At 39.7% G+C, this 23,253-nt stretch overlaps 2 protein-coding genes across 2 annotated transcripts; both read right to left on the bottom strand.

Annotated features, from left to right (window-relative positions):
• Nucleotides 1-214: 214 nt before the first annotated feature.
• Nucleotides 215-6,974, bottom strand: GNRH1 (gonadotropin releasing hormone 1). The gene is made up of 4 exons (XM_050940368.1): nt 6,881-6,974; nt 4,694-4,835; nt 3,102-3,197; nt 215-382 (listed from the first exon to the last, which is right to left on the bottom strand). The coding sequence occupies exons 2-4, from the start codon at nt 4,832-4,834 to the stop codon at nt 341-343; spliced, it is 279 nt and encodes a 92-aa protein (XP_050796325.1). The 5' UTR covers nt 4,835; nt 6,881-6,974; the 3' UTR covers nt 215-340.
• A 35-nt stretch (nt 6,975-7,009) lies between these two features.
• KCTD9 (potassium channel tetramerization domain containing 9) lies at nt 7,010-23,011 on the bottom strand. The gene is made up of 12 exons (XM_050940111.1): nt 22,787-23,011; nt 16,690-16,811; nt 15,523-15,566; nt 15,243-15,339; nt 14,695-14,753; nt 13,966-14,094; nt 13,240-13,307; nt 13,033-13,128; nt 11,998-12,147; nt 10,908-11,013; nt 10,416-10,549; nt 7,010-9,439 (listed from the first exon to the last, which is right to left on the bottom strand). The coding sequence occupies exons 1-12, from the start codon at nt 22,976-22,978 to the stop codon at nt 9,323-9,325; spliced, it is 1,314 nt and encodes a 437-aa protein (XP_050796068.1). The 5' UTR covers nt 22,979-23,011; the 3' UTR covers nt 7,010-9,322.
• Nucleotides 23,012-23,253: the final 242 nt, after the last annotated feature.

Here is a 23,253-nt window from a genome sequence, read left to right as displayed (position 1 = left end):
GTAACTTACATGTATTACACTAATGTCCAGAGGCCCCAACAAACATTACGGGCCCATTTTGGTGGACACTGTTTGTACACATGAAAAGTCACACAACAGATCAGTGGAAAGTAGAACCCAAGTCTCTTGAATCCCAGTGCATTGCCCCAAGCGGTCATTTATCTTATACAAGAGCTAAAACGCTTCCCAAAAAAATATTTCCAACATCTCTATATGGTTTTTGCATTTGAACATTTATGCACATGACACTGTAATCCAAACAGAGGTCAGACCTTAGAGCTAAATCATTGCTTTGAAACGTTACAGTAACGGGTCCTTTGTTCCATTTGCCTTCATGAATTCAGATCTTCTTTCGCCCCACGTCTCCTTCAATCAGACTTGCCTGTAACACACATGGTATGACTTTTTTTTTTTTAAAGAGGAAAAATTACTTGGTTTGGAATTTTAAGGAAAGGTGAAATACTAAAATATTCTGCATGGAGGGTCTCCATCAGGAAGAGGGCTAGACCAGCATAAATCTGAACTAAGTGGCTCTCTGCCACCTGCTTATATAGGTGATAGTACACCATAACTTACATTTATAATAGTTCCTTTCATCTCACTCCTACATCTAGCACAGGGGTTCTCAAAATGAGGGTCAGGACCCTTCGGGGTCATGAGCTGTCAGCCTCCACCCCAAACCCTGCTTTGCCTCCAGCATTTATAATGGTGTTAAATATATTAAAAAGTGTTTTTAATTGATAAGGGGTGGGGGGGCTGCACTCAGAGACTTGCTATGTGAAAGGGGTCACCAGTACAAAAGTTTGAGAACCACTAATCTAGCAGTTTGCTCACCCCTGAAATGCAGCCGTTTCTGGAGTGCAACACAGTTACTGTTGAACAATGAATAGCAACAACAGTTTAGGACAAGTAGTGAAGAAATGTAGTCATTTGAAGTATCAATATGTTGTGTCCCTATACAAAGGTAGCCTTTGACCAGAATACCAGAGCTAAAATCTTACTTTCTGCTATGGTGTATCTTAGGACTGTCACAGCACCAATTCCTGCAGTATCTAGTCTGCCATTCAGGTACTGACCTACCTTGCCACATCTATTGTTCTTGTAGCCTGAGATTCTGTTGATCTAGTCTAGGGAAATATACTGTCTTTCTCCCAAACTATAATAGGTAAGTACTTTATAGGGCTCCCATTACTATGGTATGCAAGCACCTCAGAATCTAAGGTATTTATTCTCGACTCCCCTATGAGGTAGAAAAATGTGGTTATCCCCATTTTACAAAGACACTAAGCCCCAGATTTTTCAAGGTAGATAAGTGCTTAGTGGGATTTTCAAAAGATCCTACATGTCTAATTCCCATTGAAAATCCCACTAGGTGTCTGGCTGCTTCCATAGGGCCAGATTTTAAAGGAATTTAGGCACTTAAGTGGCTCACCAAAGCTCACATAGGAAGTCTGTGGCAAAGCATGGAGTTGAATCCCCTTCTGATTCTCATGCTAATCCATTGGCCTATCCTTCCGTCTCACTATATTCTGTAAATGTAGGGTCTAGAGGATAAATTCTGGTATCAATGCAACTAATTGACCACCTCAGAGGTCAGCGATTGAATTGCATAGAGCAGTGGTCTGCAAGCTTTTTATCTTGTGTGGCCCCCTCCCCACTTACTGCTATCCATGCCCTCCTCTCACACCTTGGGGACCTCTGGCAAAGAGATTGCTCTGCCCTTTAGCCTATAGATGTATTTCCTCTGGGAAACCATTGAGATTAGCCTCCCTGAAGCCATCCCCGCTCCGGACACATTCATTATCATCTTGTTTTCCACGGGTTGGTTGCATAACATCCCTGTAACAATTTCAACACTTGGTGACATGGAAAAGTTATATAGGGAAAAGATTGAATGTATTTTCAGTGTCATTCAGCAGCAGGAAATGAGGAGCCAGCAACAAATGACCAGCCAGCTGACTGCAGCAAGTGGGCTGTGGACAATTGGTGGTCCATGGGCCACAGTGTGTATGACATGCTACAGGAGAAGCAGATACATAATAGTTAATATCCAAGGCATAAATTCTTACGCTTCTGCATTAAACCCTTCTTTCATCATATCATGTAACAATGCAAATATATTTTTAAAGTAATTTGGGGTTGGCAAACCTGAAAATCCAATTAGTGAGCCTTCAGCTATGAGAAAGAAAGGAAAAGACTTCCTTCTAAATGGGTAAGAAGCATTCAAATGACTCACTGCCTGCTTTTTCCCACTTCCCCAATAAAGGTTTTCACAGGAGAAAGATCCTTGTGTTAATACTTTCAGAAATTATTATTCATTATTTGTATTGGAGTAGTGACTAGGAGGCCCAGCACCCTATTGTGCAAGGTGCTGTACAAAACCCCTGCCCCAGAGAGTTCACAATCCATACAGTTTGCATTTCAAGTCAAAGCGTACTTATGTACACATCTGCATGGTCAGAGTTTGGCCCATACGTTCTGCAGACCTCTGAGTACTGCAACTTTCCAGGGCCGTCTCCTAGCCGAACTTTGCTTTTGTTCAGTCGGTTGAAGGTGAGACTTAGCAGTGGGTAAATAGGAAACCAAGCTTTTCAAACAGGACCAGTGATTTTGATTGCCTCAGTATTTAGGTGCCTGCCCTGAGACATCACAAAAGTCTGATTTTCAGACAGTGATGAGCATCTGTCCCATTTAAAGTGCCGATTGGACATATGAAAATGAAGGCACGCAAAACCCCTTGTCATGTCTGAAAACATTTGCCCAGAATTCTAGGTTGGACACTAGACTTCTCTGCTCTACTGGTCTGTTCATGACGGTTCTGCTATTTTTGCTTTGGAGCTTGTACCAGAATAGACACTCCACACTCAGGGCACACTAGGGGGAGCAGCATCCATATGGCCTGATCCTTCAGCTGCCAGAGTTATTCTGTGGGATTAACAAACTGTGAATGCTGCAAAGAATTGGGATGAAGATAAAATTTATCTGACTTTGATTTTATTTTCTCATTTGGTGCAGAGGCAGAACCGGCATTGCTAAGCACCAACACCCCCCAAAAAGTGGTCCTTTGAGTTTCCATTACAATAAATCAAAGATTTACTTACCAGAGCTCCCTTCAGACCACCAAGCATGGAGCGCTGATGTGGGCCAGTGCATTCAAAATGCTGCAGTTCACCTATTTTTTCCATTTCACTAGCAATCTGAATTGGAAGAGGATACAAGTCTCATGGAAAGAGAATCTTCTGCTAGAGGACCACCCTGCTATGCTAGATGGACATGCTTTTCTACTTCACAAGTTCACCATTCTCCCTCCTCCTGCACAGATCCAGTGTTATCCCACTTTTGTTATAGTAAATTTCACAAATGCTCATGAAAGTAGAGATAAATCAGAGAGGTTAGAAGGCTCTGACAAATGGAAATGGTGGACAGAGGCTTTCAGCTCTGGTTACTAGTTTGACTCCAAGTGAATGCTCAACGTATGATAGTAGAGGGGCAGTTTACCCTCTCCTGAGAGAAAAGGTTAGGCTGATTGGGCAGTAGCCACAGCTGGGGCCATGCCTGACTTTGTTATAAGGGCTCAGGGAGGAGCTAGATCCGTCTCTCTCTAGCTGTGGAGAGAGACGGATCTAGCCGCTGGGGAGAAAAAGGTACCTGGAGCAGAGCTGGGGTGCTTTAGTCTGGCAACTCCCTAGGCTGAGGCCTTGGTAAAAGCCTAGGCAGGTACTGGGGCTGGGAGGTGCAGCCCAGAGCTAGGCAGAGGTAGTTGGTCTGACCTCCTTGCCAATGATGAGTGGCTATGACAGACTGCAGTCTGCCCCTGTGAGCAGGGGCTAGAGGATGACTGGCAGTAGCCACTGAGGTAAGGTGGTGCTAGAGGGTTGTGGATTCCCCTGGGAGGGGAGACCCAGACTGTGGGTTACTACTGGGGGCAGAACCCTGAGGTAAAAGGGCACGAGGAGGGATATGGGGCCAGCAGCAGGTGAGATACCAGCCTGCATTGGGTGCTCCATACCCTGGAAAAGACCTAATTCCCTGATGACCGGCAGGAGGCGCCGCATTGGTGAGTCTTCTGTTTGCTACAATGACCAATTACCAAAGGGCAGCTGTTCCTTGTCCTCGTGGAGTGAGTGTTGCCATAACAAAATAGCTAATTGGAACCTTAGCTGACAATATAGCAGAGAAGTTACGGACTGACTGAAACTGGAAACCATATTTCCCTCTCATTCTTAGAGGTGTTCCTTCCCGTTAAACATGAGATGCTCAGATTTTAAAACACACAGCAGTGCTTAGACAGATAAGAGAAGCTGCCACTGTGTCTCTTCTATGGCTAAAACTGGGTTTCCAGGGCTGTCTAGCTGGCCTTTTTCACTACAGTGAAATTTTTTAATTTTTCCAAAAAAAGTTTAAATGTCCCATATCATGTCTGCACTGCAATTATCGACCCGCAGCTGGCCAGCATGAGCTAGCTCTGGATCAGGCCGCAGGGCTATAAAAGGGCAACGTAGACAGCTGGGTTCAGGTGTCTATAGTGCAGTTTTATAGCCCACGGCCCTTCAGCTAATGGCAATTAGTGGTTGATTAACTGCAGTGTAGACATACCTTTAGATTCTCAGGCTGCTATTCTGCTTGCATCCCCCAGAGGACATGGGGGGTAAGGTACAATGAATAAAGTGTCATTTTTAAACCAAAAACCTACCTCCTGGAATGATTCTACCAGATTTTCAGCATCCCGCTTTCCTCCCGGTTGCAGGCCATAAGACCAGTGTTGCGCCAAGCAAATCTCCACAGACAGAATAAATATGAGGAACCTTACAAAGAGCTTCCTGGTCTTCTCCATTCTACCGGAAAGCAAAATATAAAGCAAAAATAGTACAGAGACTGAAGAAAGATGGTGGGTACTCTATAAAAAGACAAATTTCACTTAGACTTGCAAAAAGCTGCTGAGAATCCATTGGTCACAAATTCCTCCCTGCACCCCACACCTGATTATTCAATAATCAGTTTATTACATTCAGGTTCTGCTCAATTCTGTTACTACAAAATCATGACTGTGTTTGTATTTCTGGAATGCATCTTAAATTCAGCTGTAGCTCAAGCGTATTCTAAAAAGTCTGGATGTGTTCAACTCCAGGATTTAGGGTTAGCCCATTATAAAGAATGGCCACCTGCAAAATTCTAATGCCTCCCCAGAGTTTTGGGAGCATCTAGATCCCAAGGTTTTGGTGCAGGCCCACACAACTGATCCATTCAGTTTAATCAGTTTCTGTTCTAGTACCTTAGTCCTTGAACAATGCTCTGCAGTCTTTCACAATCTAGTATCTCTAGACACTGAGCGTGCAAAATGTAATGCATGGTCTGGTTCAAGTACATTACCTGCTTGATGAGAGGCGCTGCTGAATGAATAAGCCCAGCTCTGCTTCTTCAGAAAATATCCTACATGATGTACCTGTCAGCTTGCTTTTTATATACACATCTTCCCAACCCTCCTAATACTGAAGCTTTCCCTGCAGGTGACAATTTAATTGTCTCATGTGGACTGCAATTTTGTTCTTACATTTGCTAAATCGTACCAGAAGTGAAGCAAGTAATTGAAAGACCCCCAGGTGTAGCTATTAAAGTCAGCTGAGTGTTGTCATTAAGAGCCATAAGCAGTCTTTATTTTAAGAAGACATAAATCAGAGGTTCCCTAGGGAAAAATCCTCTTTTCTTTTCAATGGCTCTTAATTATTTTAAATAGAAAGTACATCCTGGGTAAGTTCGGAGTTGAGTTGTTGAGATGCCAGGACGGCGTGCGACTGTTTACATGTACAAGTTTGTTAAACGCCAAGCATCAGACCTCAGGGGCCACATTTTACAAAGGGCTGTTTCTATTTAGGCACCAAAACAAGCAGCCAGATTTGCAGAAGTGCTCAGTACATTTGAGTGCCCCTGGATGCGGAGATACTTTGAAAATCTGACCCTTTTGCAAATGTGGTCAATAGTTTTAAGTGCTTTGAGATTCTTGGTGCTCTAAAGTTCAAAGTATAACTTAGCTGATACAGTAGACAACTATTACTTAGATTGGGGCATGAGTCGTCTTTTTGTTCTGTGTTTCCACAACACTTTCCCCTATGCGAGTGCTAGTCCATGACTTGGGATTCCTAGGTACTACTGCAATAACAACATTGATGCCTTTAAGCAGTGACCCTTACACCTTTTGGAGCTGAAAGGCATTGCAAACTATAAATATGCTGATAGACGCCTATAAAGAGGGGTGAAACTCAAACATAGCTGCAGAAATCTGAACTTTTATCCAGCTGTTTGCTCCCAGGCACTCCATTTTACATCTAAGTGGTGAAATATCCACTCCATTGTATTTAGTAGCCCATTCACAGTCTTCCTATCCCCGTTCTGATTAATGGATTAAAAAGTAATTTGATAAAGACTGAAGTATTAAGGAGGATTTAGTTACTTTGGGAAAAGAGCAATTTTCTGTCCTAATGTAACATCTCAGCAGGAAGGATTAACACATGACTCCTGCTGATACAACTAATCAAGCTGTTAAAATGATTTATTAAGCAAAATAATACATAAGAAAGGACTTGCACAGTTTATTTCGTGTATTTTAGAATTCAAAACCTTTCCTCAAATCAATAACAGATAAGCTTTGCAGATACACAGAGCCAGATTTCCAAGTGTCCCACCAACACAATTGGAGACAGATTTTCAAGTGTTCAGGACCTACCAGTTCCCATTGTGATCCAGTGGCCACGTGCTGAAAAACCTGGCCCCCAGTTACGATGCTTAAAAGGGAGCTGAGCTCTCTTGAAAGTTTGCTCCGCATTTTTCAAGGTCTAGTCATTAATGCTTTTAGTACACAAAACTTCATTTGCTTTTCATTTGCAAGTTTAAGACTTTTTCCAGATTATATTTTCCTTGGTCCACCTAAATAAGAGTCATATGTTACAAGACATTTAAAATGCTTTGCTGCATTTTCACAACTTTACTCAATTAAAAGACAAGACTCCGTATAAACATTTTATACTATTTATTGATGCAGCCAGTTTACATTAGGCTAGAACCTGCATTTTCAGAAGATGCCATTTTTGGCTATTCCTGCAGTCTTGTCACAGCAAAAGATGTACCTAAAACGTGTTTGCAAGTGAACAATGCCTTATGCTGTGAGTATTCAAGTGACTATCTGTAAAAGTTTAAATATAATTTATACACACTGATTATGAAAATAGATTTCTCCCATACAATATTCTACTTCTGCCAGCTACAAAAATGACAAAAATAATTCATTTAATTAAGTACGTTTCTCCAGCTTTACTCTCCCTTCTTCCTTCAATGCATGTACATTACTCCTGTTAAGGAAAGTGGTACATTAAAAAATGACCCTATATTTATAATGCAACTTCTTGCCATGAAGATAAGTGTTTGTCCAATAAATCAAAAGGCCTAAGAGCCTGACGAATCCCAATTCTGCTCCAATTGGCTATGTGACCTTGAGGTCAAGAAGGTCATGTGACATGATGGAGTCAAACCCAATACAGCCCCATTCCCCCGTTGTCATGTACTTTTTGGGAGCTGATCTTTCCTAGGAAAATAAATGGTTTTGCTGTAACCTTTAAGACCACACCACCTTCCTTATACAGAAGACAGTAGATCTGCACTTCTACAGCTAAAAAGACGACCCACTGAAGTAACTGTGACAATTTAGATCATGGTTAACAATGGCAAGCTCCGCAATTATAACATCATGCTACATTTGTTCCTATCTTCCAGTAAGATTGGTATTTCCTTTGATTTTGACTTTGGGGTATTTTAAGTTAGTGAGGTAAGTATTCTTGATGCACCCAGCTCTATTTGGTATACGAAGTCTGCGCTTGTTTGATTGTATACAGAATAATCAGAGACATATGAGAGGGTCTCAACTGATGTTACAGTGGAAGTAACTTCTTGAGTGAAATTAGGGTGACTAGATAGCAAGTGTGAAAAAACAGGACAGCAGTGGAGGGGTAATAGGAGCCTATATAAGAAAAAGCCTCAAAAATTGGGACTGTCCCTATAAAATCAGGACATCTGGTCACCCCAAGTGAAATTCATTGCTGGACAGAGATCCCATAAGGCTTTCTGCACTGCAGAAACTCCATGGTTCCCTGTGCACTAACAGATAAAGAGGGATAAAGGAAAGGAAATTTTGCACCAGGGAAGTGGCTCCCATGGTTGCTCTGAATAGGCCCAACACAGAGCACTGGGGAAGGTCCGTGCTATCCATTGTTTCAGTGTGCAGAATGCTTGCATATCATGTGTTCAGGGGCAACCACTGCCATTCCATACACAGCAGTAGTGACCATGGAGAGAGAGGCTGGGCATCAGGCCCTGGGTTTACTTTTCTGGAGGAATAAACCGTTTTCCCCTTCCCAATCCACACTTAATTTCCTGTTTTAAAAAACAAAAACAAAAAAACCACCACATGTACTTAGGCTTGGTGCTAGAAGGGACACGTATAAGCTAGAGAGATTTTCACTTGTCAGCAGTCCACACTGACATCAAAAGGACTAAATAAGTAGTGTGCATCTTGGAACATGCTCCTTTAAGTTCTAATTATAACAAAGCTCTGCTGTGCATGAAGATTTTCTAGTGAACATATAGTTGCAAAGATGCTTCCACTGTATATTTCAGAAGCTGGTTGAGCCACTGCATGCCTAAATGCAAGCTACTACCAGGCCGTGTTACCTGTGATGACTTATTTAAATACTGTCTGCCCCTTTCTCTCCCCTCCTCCTCCTTCCCCCCTCCAAAAAAAAGTACCTGAAAAAATGTTTTGGGAACTTTATCCCCACAACATTCATCATTTAATATGCTGTGCATGAATAAAGAAACTAACTGTGGATATACTAATGCTAACTGTAAACCTGAACATTTCTGCTACTGTATGTGACTAACATTTCATATATTTATATTGCAGATACAAATGTAATAAATATAATTGCATATATTGTGCTTTATAAATTAAAATCCTAAAAATGCATTAAAAAATGAGGTGATGCTAAAACAAGTCTATTTAAAAAAATACATAACATTCTGGTTCTAAAACCAGCCCACTTCCCTATCTCCATTCAAAAGGTAGCAACAATGTCTATTCCTACACCTATTAAATAAAAGCCCCCTCTACCAAAAAGTGATCAGAGGTGTTTCCTTAGGCACTACTGAAGATATAAATTATTGTCTAATAAATGGTATGTCTGGATTATAAAGGGAGTGGGTGGAGAAAGAAAATCATAAGTGTTTTCATTTCTTCCTCTTCAGCAAGTATTCTTCCAGTCAACTGTGCCAGGTCCTATCTGACACTCTGAGACATGTGTAAAGGTGTCAGCATCTCTTCAAAGATAGCTCCTTTTACGTTAGAGCCTCTCAAGTTAGCTTCCTGTAGATCACAACCCGATAAGTCACAATTCTAAAGGATATAAAAGAAAAGCCTCTCAGGTTCAGCGTACAAAGAAATCCTTTTGTATTAGCTAAAACTCTCATAACAGTACTCCCAGCTTCTGTAGAATGGTAGTTAGAGCAAGCTAGAATTAGTTGGACACTATTACCCTAAATTAGCTACTTCTGGTAAACTATTTCACAGTGAGACTTTGGTTGCTTACCACAAGCAGCTACAGTCCAAGTTATTTTTAGTGAAGGAATTTGATAAGATACAATATAAATATCTCATCTCAAACTAGCATCCTTTAAGGCATTTGAAGCACATTGAACAAAGCTGATGGAAAGATAATCGTTGCCATGCCAACAGACACAACTGAGGGGCATATCAGCAATTTCCTCCATCATAACAGGTTTATAGTGCTTGTGAACATACCAATTAGGAGAAGTAATTTTTCTACAATATAGACACATAAGGCATATTGCATGACTTCTGACAGCAAGGCAGGCTCCCTCATGCGACCCTGCTGAATGTGGCATGATTCTCCTCAGTAAAGTCAATAGCAAAGCTCCAACTGTCTTCAATGAGTGCATGATCTAGCACTAAAAGTTAAGTGTAATAAAATCTCCATACACATTCGGATGTGTGTGTCACTTTAGAAGAAAAGGCCAACAATCTTTTTGGCAAGCTGAAAACACTACGGTTTGAAGTCTATTCCTCAGCCTCTGGGGCAAGTGTAAAGTAAGATAAAAAAGTACTGACACACTGAGATAGGGGCGATTTGGGGCAATAAAAAGACAAATTAAAAAAACTGACAGCTGCTATACTTAAAATCAGTGCCTCTTCATTGCTCCCAGTTTAAGTATCCTTGTATTCCCTTTAATAGATAACCCAGCTGAAAGGAATTAACCTTGCTAAGACCTTCTATCGATGCTGATGTCTAATAATTCTACTGGCAGTTTAGTTAAACAAGTTACTGTGTATGAAACAAAAAAAGATTACTCACTTCTAAGTCAGTTCCTGCCAGAGTTGCTCCTCTGAGGTTACAGTTTTTCAGCTTTGCATTTTTTAAAGTTGCAACTCTTAGATTAATTCCTGTCATCTGACTTCCTTCCATGTCAACACCTTTTAGGTTAGCACCTAAAATACACAAACAATAGGTCAACAACAACAACAGAAAATACTCTCGAGTCAAATTCACACAGCCAATCCCCTGCACTAAGCTAGGGTGATCACGGGCTTTTGGGACTTGCCCAAATTCAAAGCAAGTGGTGGCAGAAACAAGATGAGAACTCAGGAGCTCTTGCCTTCCAGTAACATGCTCTCAATTCACTAAACAAATTAGTCTCCTCTCAAAGATATTGATTCCACAAATTAAGTTTGAAACTCTGCTATGTACCATTTAACTTCAGTCTCAGCACCGCTTGCACTTTTAATCTGTATGACTCCCAAAGCAAGTGGATACCAGAGAAAGAGAGAGACTGACTATTTTTGTTACCTTCCAGGTTAGCTTTAAGGCCAGAGGGATCTTCAAAGTTACATCCTTTCAGCGATGCCCCTTCTGCATTGGAACAGAGCATCTTTACACCTTGTAGGTTTGCGCACTGGCAAAGAAAGATAAACAACATAAATAACTGGAGATATACCAATATCCTAGAACTGGAAGGGACCTTAAAAGGTCATTGCATCCAGCCCCCTGCCTTCACTAGCAGGACCAATTTTTGCCCCCAGATCCCTAAGTGGCCCCCTCAAGGATTGAACTCACAACCCTGGGTTTAGCAGCCCAATGCTCAAACCACTGAGCTATCCCTCCCCCCCATACAGGTACATGCTATCAGTAAAATTCTTCACACAGCTCCAAGAACAGCTTGTCAGATCATATCATTTATCTCAGGTTATGGCTACACTACAGAGCTTGCAGGAGCGCAGCTGCCCACTGTAAAGTTCTCTAGTGTAACTGCTCTAAGCTGATGGAGAGAGCTCTCCCGTCGATTTAATTAATCCACCCCCAACAAGCAGTGGTAGCAGCTCTCCCGCTGCTGTCCATGCTGGTGCTTAGATTGGTGTAACTTATGTCACTCAAGGGGGTGGCTTATTCACACCACTGAGCAGCATAAGTTATACCGACGTAAGTGGTAGTGTAGACATAACCTTATAATAAGGCTTTGAAACCCATTATAGCACAGCATATCATGTCATCTAAGGAGGAGGAGTGAAAGCTTGTAACACTGTTCCCCTGCCAACCTCCTAGAATGGTGAGTAGTGCAATAGCGCACAGCAGCTCAAGACCTAAAGCTCTATTTACTTTAGGCCTATACTTCCATAGAAACTGATTTGAGGAGGGAAGGAAATTTAAAACTTTGGGATGAACTATAAACTTATCAGGCACTAAAAACTAAGCAAAGTTGGTCAGATCAAGTCTGTGTGTAATCAAACATTTTAAATAAGAGTTGTAAAGTGATCTATACATTCAAGAGCTTGCAAAGGTTTTTAAAACAAATGTGACTACTTTGTATTTGTTCCCAATATTGCTCTTCTACACTATATAACACTGAACAGTTCAGCCTTTCCAAAGACGCAATTCTCACGTCAAGCACTGATCCAGAGAGGTCAGCTCGTTCAAGATTTGCACAGCAAAGGTTGGCATGGGCGAGGTTGCAGCGGCTTAAGTTAGCCATCTTGAAGTTTATGTATCGAAGATCTAACCGAGAGAGATCTGCACCACTGAAATTTAGACCCTAAAAAACACAAACAAAATAAAACCAGAAATTGAAGAGGAGGTTTAGTCGAGTGGTCTAAGCACAAAACTGAGTCAGAAGCTTCAGAGTTTTAATCCCAGCTCTAACACTCTCCCACTCTGTGACCTCTCTCCCCACTCTCTCCCAATCTTTCTGACTCAGTTTCCCATTTCTAAGATATAAATATTATTTTCATCAGACAGGTAGTGGAGCATTAGTTTATGTAAGAAGCTTTACAAATAAAATTGTTTTTATTTATAAAACACTGAAGCCCTAGACATTTACTGTTACAATCTGCTTGAAAGACTTTATAATTCTATTTCATCCCCACACATTTTTTCCCTTGTATATGTAAGATAAAACATTAAGATGCTTACCTTCATTTTGTATTATACTTAAATCCAGATCTTAACAAATATGTTCTCAGAAAGGTGAATTTACATAAGGAGCTTACAACATTACACAAGGCTAACCAGTGTTCTCAGTCCCTTAAACCAAAGAAAAATAGATGCAAGAACACCTTCTGCTCCATCTGAGAGCTAATGAAATATAAATGCAAAACCTCATACATTGTCCTTGTTATGTTAGTTCATTTTGCATCTAAATAGGGAACTGATTAGTTTGATGAATGGCTGCTACATGAAACCTTCAACCGAATATAATAAAAAGACAAAAAGCAAAACGGAAGGGCTTTTTTTCCTGCATGATTGGTCCTGGATTAGCCATATCTTTGAATCAAAACCTCCTGTCTCACATTTAAAAGGAATTAAAAGGGAAAAAAGGAAACCCCACACACATGGCTTGGACTTCACATCACTAATTGTCACATGAGATATAGGGCATTTTGCTAATGGACTTTAGTACTATAGTTCAAAGCTATTATACCTGACAGCGCAGTTCAGACTTAGTTGGGGTTGCCAGCAGAAATCGGACAAATTCCTTCCGGGATATAGGAGAATGATCCTCAGCTGGCTGAGAATTCTGCAAGAGAGTTGCATCAAAGAGTTTAAAACTAATATTTACAGAAGTGAGACCTAAAATTGCTTTTAAAAAAAACCCCAAGACGTACAGTCAAATACAATGAAAAGTTACCTTAATAGCTACTTCCAGATGTTCAATCAATGAATCAATACCAAAAAATCTGGCTTCTTCCAAAACACCTAACAAAAGAAAAAGTTACTTGGCTATTTAGAAAATAAGGGCCCTTTCCTGAATTATGCCAAGTTCCCTCCTTCGTTGGGATATGAGGAAGTTTAAAACTTCCCAAAATGTAAAGATCTGTCCCCAGGATTGCAAGTGCAGAATTCAATTTTTCCCCACTCCAATTTACCATTTAACTCTCAGGAAGACAAAAACCATCTCTTGGTGAATTTAAACAGTCCACAAGAAATACATAATATAATTGTCAACCATATACATTAATTAGATGTAACTGGGGTGGAGGAAAGGAGACCTTATCCACAGATTAAAGGAAAAATCATTCCTTTACATAACAGTGTGTTTCCAATACAAGCAGTGTAGAAGTTCTGGAGTACATGTGGGTTAAGGAATCATACCCAGAATTATAGTAACAGGTTGGGGCATGCTAAGAATCCTTACAACTCTCAAGTTGAATAGGTATGAATATTTTATTTTCATTCAGCTGTAAATCACAGAATTAAACTTAATCAATAACAAATGTACCAAAGTTTTTAAAACAACTACAACCCCTCAGATATACATATACAACTCGTATTGATGCCAGTGTATGTACCTAGGGGCGGAGTTTAACCTTTGAGGGTGAATACATTTTAGGGATGTCACACAGGTAATACACACCTAGCAAATTAATGCCATCATTTACAATGAGCTGCCCATGCCGCAAATAGTTAAGAATTGGTTCGAAGTATTCTGGACTGCGATCAATTAGGAATGCTCCCCTGTGATCCTGCTTATTCCCCCAGGCATCTGTTTCCACACAAAAAAATATGCATTAAATATGTATTAAATTTGATACAGTGATAACTTTGCATATTCAGATTACTATTGCCACAAAGTATCCTCACACCTCTCCAAGTAACAGATTGTAATGAGTTAAATAAAAGATTGACTTGAAAGGGACACAATTTAGAAGAGAATGGAAACTAAAAAAAAAAAAAAAAAAAAAAAGAAGAGGGGCAATTGTGAATCTAAAACACAATTTATGTTAGAGCGTGAGAACCAGCAGGTGAATCAATATAAATTAGAGCAGAACTGGACTGTTTTATTTTTACTGGAGCATAGACTGTATTTTTGTCTCTTGAATAGTGTTAGCACATTGATTGCATTACTTTAAACAATGGTCAAATCAGAGTGAGTTGCAACTAAAAGCATTCATAAGTATTACTAGTTGTAATTTACGTTTTCAAGATGTCATACAAACGTTAAGCACAACTGGTGAAAAGTAAAGCATTCTAAGTTCTGTTTTGGTACTCTTAACATATACTCATAAGGAGGAGGTGTCTTTAAACAAAAAATTAACAGTGTTTCTGCTAACTTTAAGGAATAAGTCTATTTCAAAATACCAACCTTTATCTTTAAACATATGGGCCAGCATACTGTCAGGTTCTTTATTAACTAAAGTGCTCCTGGAAAATAAAGCAAACTCAATTGATCTTTACCTTGTCTAGCTCAAGAGGTCCATTGAAACAAATCAAGAATTTCCTGTACCTACAGTTATGAAAGTGATGAGAGTAAGAGACATATCTCTAAATTACAATGCTGTACCAGACCTATTTTCGGAATGTGTATAGTGTATTAGGTCAAATTTATTCTCATAAGACATCTTACAAGGAGAGAGCTTATTTGATTGATTAAAAAGTACAGCAGAGAAGATTCCAAGTATAATTTTCTGGCAAGTTTTTAATACCATCTGAAAGCTGTTTTAAATCAGTAATAGTGTCCAGTAAGATAACTGCACAGAAAGATTTTCTCCCAAATAAGTGATATTTTTCAATTTTTTTTATTTGCCCTCTGAAGACTCACCAAGTGAACATACAGTGGTTAATGTAATTATCAGTATCAACTCACAGAAGTCTAAAGTTCTTTGAAAACAAAAATTAAAGTTATATTCCCACCGTGTAGTTGTAAAGTATCGGCCTCCAACATTTAGTGTTAACCAATCCGTGTGCGACCCTGTTAGTTCTTCATGAAATTTTACGTCTGTCTGAGGATCTACATTGATGAAATGTACAAAGTGGTCTTTAGTCAAGTATATTTCTGAATAATCCCACATAAGATACCTTTTTTGCAAACTGTTTGCACACTGGTGAAAAGAATTTTCATATATATTTTACATTTACTTCAAATCTGTTTCTTCGTAAGGCAAAATGTTAGTCAACCCCCACACACACTTACCAATGAATGGCTCCCCTTCGCAAACAAACAAAACATCATCATCCCTAGGGGCAAAAGGAAAAAAAGTGAGTACTTTTGTATAAAAAGTCATTAGTCCAGGGTTAACCCTTTCCCAATCAGTTTGAGGCAATGGAAATTGATCATTTACTTAGAGCTTTAGCATCCAATTCTGATCTCCTACTGATTTTATGAGTGTAAACACTTAATTTCAATGGAGATACTCCCAATTTACACCAGTGTAAGTCAGGCAACAATCAAGCCCTCTGTTATTTAGCAAGTTTAGTTCAGTTCATTAGTTGTATCTCCTGTAAAATGTATAGTACACCTTTCTCTCGATATAATGCTGTCCTCAGGAGCCAAAAAATATAAACGCGTTATAGGTGAAACCGCATTATATTGAACTTGGTTTGATCCACTGGTGTGCGCAGCCCTGCCCGCCCGGAGCACTGCTTTACCGCATTATAGCCAAATTCGTGTTATATTGGGTCGCGTTATATCAGGGTAGAGGTGTATCTGTTCTCTCTTGTCTGAAGTAAATACAGTCTTACATGTCTATTCCTCCAACCCTCACCCATGTAATTCACAGGCGAAAGGGCTGAAGGATTAAGCCACATACGTGCTCTGTACACTGGTATTCCTTTAGAATACACATTTCTGTATAACAATTCAGATAGGTGTTAAATGTCATAACATTCAACTTATACAAGCAGCTTAATTTCTCCTCAAAATTAAAAGAAACCCAAAACAACACTTTAGCTTTGATATCATAGCATTTCTGTTTTGGCAAATTAAAACATAAGATGATCTGCAGATAGGAGAATGCTAAAGGGGGGAAATGTTAACTCTCTCTTGCTTCAGGGCATAAGATGACTTCAAACAAGGTTCAGGATGGACTCCACAGAGTCATGCAGCATTTCATAGCTGACCAGGGGCACTTGTGATGGGATTTGCTTTCCTCCAAAACATCAGGTATTGACCACCGTTAGAAACAGGTTATTAAAAATTCTAATTATTGAAGATCCAGGAGGACAGCCCTAAGTTTTCTAACCAGTATCTACACAAACTGTTTTTCGAATAGCTTCTATAGCACTTTCTTCATAAATTTTCATATAACAGCATATCAGTATCCATATCAATTAAGTTAGCTTTTGTTTGGACAAACATTACCTAATCAATGCGATATCATCAATGAGTCCACCTTTCCCATTGTACACACTGGTCGCTTTTATTCCAAGCTTATTACTAGCCACAGACAGCAAATCTGATAATGTCCCATAAACAGCCACCACCTATAAACAGAAGACAGGTAATTTAGTGCTGCAGATACTGTATGTGGATAATTTTTCTGGACATTTAAACTACTGTTTTAAAAAGAAGAACACACATTACCTACACTTAATATGAAGGGGAAAAAACAACAAGCCCCCACGCCACAATCTAATGGCTCTCTCTAATGAGCTGAAACAGTTTTAAAGTTTGCTTTGGTTGTGTATTTATAATAACTAAAATACCTTGAGCATTCAAGGATTTTTAAAAAATATTTTTTATTGAATGTACAATGACGATTAGAATCCTACTCTATCTAGTAGGACTTAAGCCTCTTATTTCAAATCCCTCTAATTCTCTCTCAATTCTACTGCTCATGAAATTACTGCAAAATTTCTTTGAAACAAAACACACAGCAAGTCCTCAAGAATAAACAGCCAAGGGGTCGGGGGGGTGAGCCTCCAGGGTATCAAAGTGTTTACAATTGGGAACATTTGAAGTGTCATGCCGGGTCAGGCCAGTGGTACATGAAGTCCATTCTGAAAGTAGCCATTCCCAGATGCTCAAGAGGAAAGTTCAATAAACTAGTGAGCAATTTGGAACAACCTGCTCATGAGCATTTCCTAACCCCCATCACATAGTGGTTTATTTGTGGCCTGAATCTTGAGACTTTACATCCCTTATAAAAAATATATTAACTTAAATTTAGATGTTCTCATTGTCCATATAAATGTGCAAGTCTTTCTTGAATCCTAAGCTCTTGGTCTCAACAGTAGCCTGTAGCAGCAAGTTCAAGAGGTTAATTACACATTGTGTAAAAACAAAAATAAGAATCTGTGGACAGGTAATAATGTTACTAAGCTCTCAAAAATAGCATAATTCTTAAGCAAACTGGCACTATGCTCTATCATTCAACAGAGCTCTATTTTTTTGTACCAAAATAGAAACTAGTTTTTTTGATGTGTCACCCCACGGACACTGGTTTTTGTTTGTTTTTTTTTTAAATTACCAGGAATTGCCAACTATCAACCCATGATCCAAAGGCAGTATATGGAATTGAACAGTGTAGCCTGTGATCATTCCTCTGTAATAAGCATGTCCCATGGAGACCATAGGTTACTCCATGCCTTGCTCCATCTTTTTTGCACGGATTACAGCCATCCTTATTTGTCTGCTTGGACAAATAACAATGGCTGTAATCAGTGCAAAATAGGTTCAAGAAAGCTGCCAGTGAACGATATGTAAATTCTGTAGTAGCACCATCTCCCTCAGCAAAATTCTTCCTCCCATCATAAAGTGACCAACTACTTTGTGCCATACATCAGTTATTGGGGGTGGGAGGCATAAATAATTAAGTGATGAGGATGACCAGGAGATCTGCCATTGGCTCTGTGTATTGCCGCAGGTGAATAACAACTTTTGTATATCAGTTTGCCCATGTGCAAAGTAGGAAGTTATTACTACTTTACCTCTGCGGGAGGAATAGCCAGTTATTCCATGGGCAGTGCTCCGACCACATGAATTGCACTACAAGTGCCAAGAATTTTAGAAATGCAAGATATTGTTAGACAACACAATGCTGACATAGTGAAAACAAATCAAGGTGGGAGGAACTAAGTTACTGTTTAACTATTCTGAAGCCAAGTAGTGCAATAACCAATTATTGATGTTGCACTCATCAATGAGAGCACCAGCCCAGCCACTTACTGCAGCCATAACTAAACTTCTGACTTGGGCAGATGTACCATATGTATAAAACTTAGCAGAAAGCACAGTGATCCAATTGTTCCCATTTGTCAAGTGTTAAGACTAGGGGTGCTATCATAACCAGCCCTAGCAACAGATTGGAATAGAAGAAACAGAATCAAATCTGTTACTGGCATTTACTCAAAAAAACACTGGAGCATTAAAATGCTGTCATAGCTGTGGATTTCTTTTCCATTCTATTTCTCCATCTCCTCTTTCCTAGGCACTTGAAATGTCAGGTGTTTAATGATATCAAGGTCTTGAGAAGGTCCCTGAAGTCAGAATCTCCACAAAATGCAGACTGGGAGAACTGAGTAGTGCTCAAGGTACAAGACAAGCACCAATTTTGTTGTGTGTCAGAACAAGCTTAGCCAGTTCCAACCCAATGCATTATTTATGGTTTCAGTGCCTCTTCCTAATCACCACACTGCCTATTTTTGTTTGGATGAGAAAAAGGGGAACGGAAAGAGCTGTCAAAAAGTGAGGAGGGTGAGAGGAAATCTAAATAATTGATCCTCATTGGACTGAGACCAAAAAACCTCACCTCACCCTAATAAAATCTAAAAATATGGTGAAGGACAAAAGAAATGTGCAGGTGCGTTTGCAGGAGGGGAGGGTGAAGGGTGGAAAATAAATGAAGTTTCAAGAAAGCAGAAAAGGAAACAAATGCTGACATTTATAAGACAACTGCTTTTATGTGCATAAACAGAAGATATGAAGATAGCTGCTGAAAGAATATTACATGCACAGTATTGTAGAAGCACTTTCTGCTGCAATATCTCCATACTGGTCAATTTATACAGTCCTCCTGGCTCTGGCTAAGAAAGCAGCAATTTAATAACTTTTCCCACAGGACCGAGGCTGCCAGGCATCCTGCTGCTCACAGAGAAAGTCAACTAAGGGTTTCAAGGAGGAGACGATGGGCCAAACTGAGCCCCAATGTAAGTGAGCTTAACTCCACTGAAATCAAATGACTTGAACCTGGTTACTCCAGGACTGAATTTGGTGAAGTGGCAATAAGCAGTGAAAGGACCCCCCAATATTGCAAGTATTTGTATATACTGATTGCTTATTTAGTTGAAAACTAAATATTGCTCATTTGTTCTGTTCCAGGGCTCTCTAACATTGCTTTCTATTGCAACAGTGAAGACTAAGTCAGTTCTGTCATTCCAATTAAATAACTTAGGAGATGTAGATCTAAGACAAAGCAGGAAAATGAGCTAACCAAGTGGGTGAGGTAATATCTTTTATTGAAACAACTTTTGTTGGCGAAAGAGACAAGCTTCTGAGTTTATAACCAGCTCTTCTTCAGATCTTGGAAAGGTACTTAGAGTGTCACAGCTAAATACAAGGTGGAGTATATTTTAATACCTGACGGTTGGTCATTTCTTTTTAAGATTTGTACACTGGCTAAGCCTTGAGAACTGAACCACTCTCCTCCTTCAGAGATTATTTCAGAAGACTCAGACAGTGATTAAAGTTTAAGATAATTTGTTAGCAGATAACTGAAAGTTTAGCTATATCATGGTAGTTGGAGATGGAAAAGACAGGCCATCACAGAGTCTATTATTGAAAATGCATGCTTATCTCCCCACCCCCACCCGACAGAGGAAATATCTCACATTAAACCAACACTACATTAAATTTTGGGCTAAAGACCAATCCAGCCTTAGATGGCTATTTATAAAAACAGAACCATAAGCAGCCTGCAGACTTTAATTTAAGACCTGTCACTGAAAACTAGAAGGAACAGAGCAGGACCTGCATTAACAATGACAATGTGAATGTGACTTTAACCACATGGAACCATGACTCAAGCAAGGAATTCCTAGTCTCTTTGAAATCCCCCCTTCTCCCCCCCAAAAAAAAAAAGAAAAAGAAAAGTTAGTGAATACTTTACATATGCTCACTCTTAATGAGCTCAATCCCATTCCCATTGACTTCTATAGAAGTAGGACTAGGCCATAACAGAGAGGATCAGTGGAAAAAAAATCAGGCAAATGCAGATGTTCTTGAAAGAGGCTAGACCCAGATACTGAATTACTATATTCTACCCACAGAACTGGTATAGGATGGACAGCAATGCAAAGTTCCCCCATCCTGTCCTGCCCATGTGTCCCAAACCTATCCTAGAGGGACCCACTCTAGGGAATGCAAGGATAATTCAGTCTCCAAGCCATGGAAAGGAATTGCTGCAGATGAGGCTGAAGTTTATTATACGTAACAAGTACATGGTAATAGATCCTTAACAGTGCACCGAAATTCTAGCATCCCCATAAATAAGTCATTCATTTTGTAATTTTAATAGTGTAACATCTTATTCTTAATACGATAAAAAATATTGAATAAAACTTAAAAAAGCTTGAACTTCCTTGTTTGAGGGAGGGAAGGAAAGAGGGATCCTGTACTGCAGGCAGGGAGAAGAAAATTAAGGGTCTAATCTTGCAAGGCACAGAGGACCCATAACAATTAGAGATTTCACCAGAGGTTGAAGGCAATTCCCTTGTGCGTATAATAGAAGGGTATTTATAGAACAATTCCCTCCAGGTAAATATGATTCATACACAGACACTATTAAGTTTATATATTGTCTTAAGAGGTTTAATTGCTATTTTGGTTATGTCTCTGCAGGGCCAGAGATTTTAGAAGTAAAAGAACTATTACTACGACTATTGTATACTAGTATTACAATCAGACTACACTGAGAGAAATTTTTCAAAACATGAGTACCCAAGATATATGCCTGTAGATTTATTGCAACATGTCTACCCACACAACCCTGCCGTATTTTTCCCCCACCTCAACAGCTACAAACAAGTTAGCGAGACTTAAGTCATTCACACAAAATTTGTGCATACCGACTGCTGTGCCTGAAAAAAACAAAAATCCACCTTTATAGACAGATTTGAAAACCCTGCCTGCACCATCAGCAACCCTATGGTACTTAAACAGGGTGGATTTATTTAAGTCATTGTTTAAATCACCAAGTGGAAAGCCTCATTTTAAATCATCAATTTTAATCAACTTTTCCATTTGTATTTCAGGCATTTTCTAAAAAAAAAAAAAAACAGTCCTCTCCTTGGTTAAGATCAACATGTTTTCATGGTTATTTACATCTAAACAGAGCCTTTACACTAAAACTGGCATATCTTTTTGCTACCTCAGAGGATACATTGTAACTATATACATTTATCTGAGGAATTATATAGCATATTTTCAGATTCTTACTAATTGTACATTTTTAGTATATTAGGAAATGGTGAATGATATATTGCTTCTTTACTAGATGGTGAAATTTTTGCTTATTACTTGTGTCAAGCTGTATTAGGATGGTACCTGGAATTTAAACAAACACACAAAACAGCATATACAATTTGTTTTTATTAAACAAAACAACCTTAAATATTTTGGATACATAAACCTCATCAAAAAATGTTTCATATTTACAACTAAATGATTAAGTAAACAGAGAGATTAACTGTAGCCAGTGAATTAAGCTGCTTATTTCAGGTCTAGGAAAGTTTTCAAATATACGTAAGTGAAAGAGAGTGGTGCTTAAGTTCCTACATGCCTAAGTATTTTGAAAATCAGACAGTCTCCTAAACTACTTAGGCTAACTACTGTGCTACACTTATGAAGTCTGACCTCAAAAGTCACATGGTTTTCCCTCAACTCTTTTTTTAATATGGAAATGTAGACTTTAACTCAAAGTTTTTGATAGAGGCTCATGGATTCAATATATCTGCTTATTACTGAAATGTTTTAAGATATTATAATAAAATTAGGTCTTATGTTTTGTATTAAATTCAGATTTCATTTTAAACAGGTATATCTTTTTTAAAAGAAACACATAATTTGAAGTAAAATAAAATCAAATTTAAATTTAAAAAAAAATCCTGATTTTTATCCATCCTGTTACTTACATTGCACCAGAGAAAGATGCATCATGTACTGGTATTTAAGTTGCACCAGTATGATTTACAACATCTGGACACACTACTCCAGCCAAATTAACATGGTGCCTGCAAGGGCACCCACAACGCATGCACAAGGATTTACACTGTGAGTAGGGTGGCCAACTTTCATTCGATGACATCCTGGAGATTTCATCACAAGACATCATCTTAAACCAGGGGCAGACAACCTATGGCTGCGCGCCAAAGGCGGCACACGAGCTGATTTTCAGGGGCACTCACACTGCCTGTGTCCTTCACCTCAGAACCGCTCCCCCCTTCGCCAGGCCCCCGCTCACCTTCCCGTTCTTGGGGGTGCCATTGACGAACAGGGTGACCCGCCTCATACTCCCAGCGCTCCTGAGGCCACGGCGCGTCGCCAACAAACCCGGAAGCCAGCAACTCTGAGTGACATAATCCGGCCCCAATCGGAGACCCACTTCCACTCCTCTTGCCCAATGGGAGGCAGACAAGGGTGGGCGTTCCTCCATGCTGGTGTGGAGGTTAGGCAGAAAGGATTGACAGGGGAGAACGTTCCGCTTCGAGGGGCGGGGTCTCGGTTTTGTCCAATCAGAGCTCTAAGCGCGAGGGGGCTTGAGAAGGGCAGGGCGTTACTCGTGATGGGCCAAACAGCACGAAAAATTACTCTCTATACTTCTGATTGGCTAGCGTGTGTCACGTGGGGATGGACCGACCGTTTAATGGGCTGTATTTCAAAACTAATACGCTGGCCAATCGCGTCGAAGCTATGTTTCCTGCGCGCTGC

This window comes from Gopherus flavomarginatus, chromosome 2 (assembly GCF_025201925.1).
Source record: "Gopherus flavomarginatus isolate rGopFla2 chromosome 2, rGopFla2.mat.asm, whole genome shotgun sequence".
Lineage (NCBI taxonomy): Eukaryota > Metazoa > Chordata > Testudines > Testudinidae > Gopherus > Gopherus flavomarginatus.
Note: the sequence above shows the minus strand (reverse complement) of the source record. Positions and strands in the feature narration are given on the sequence as shown.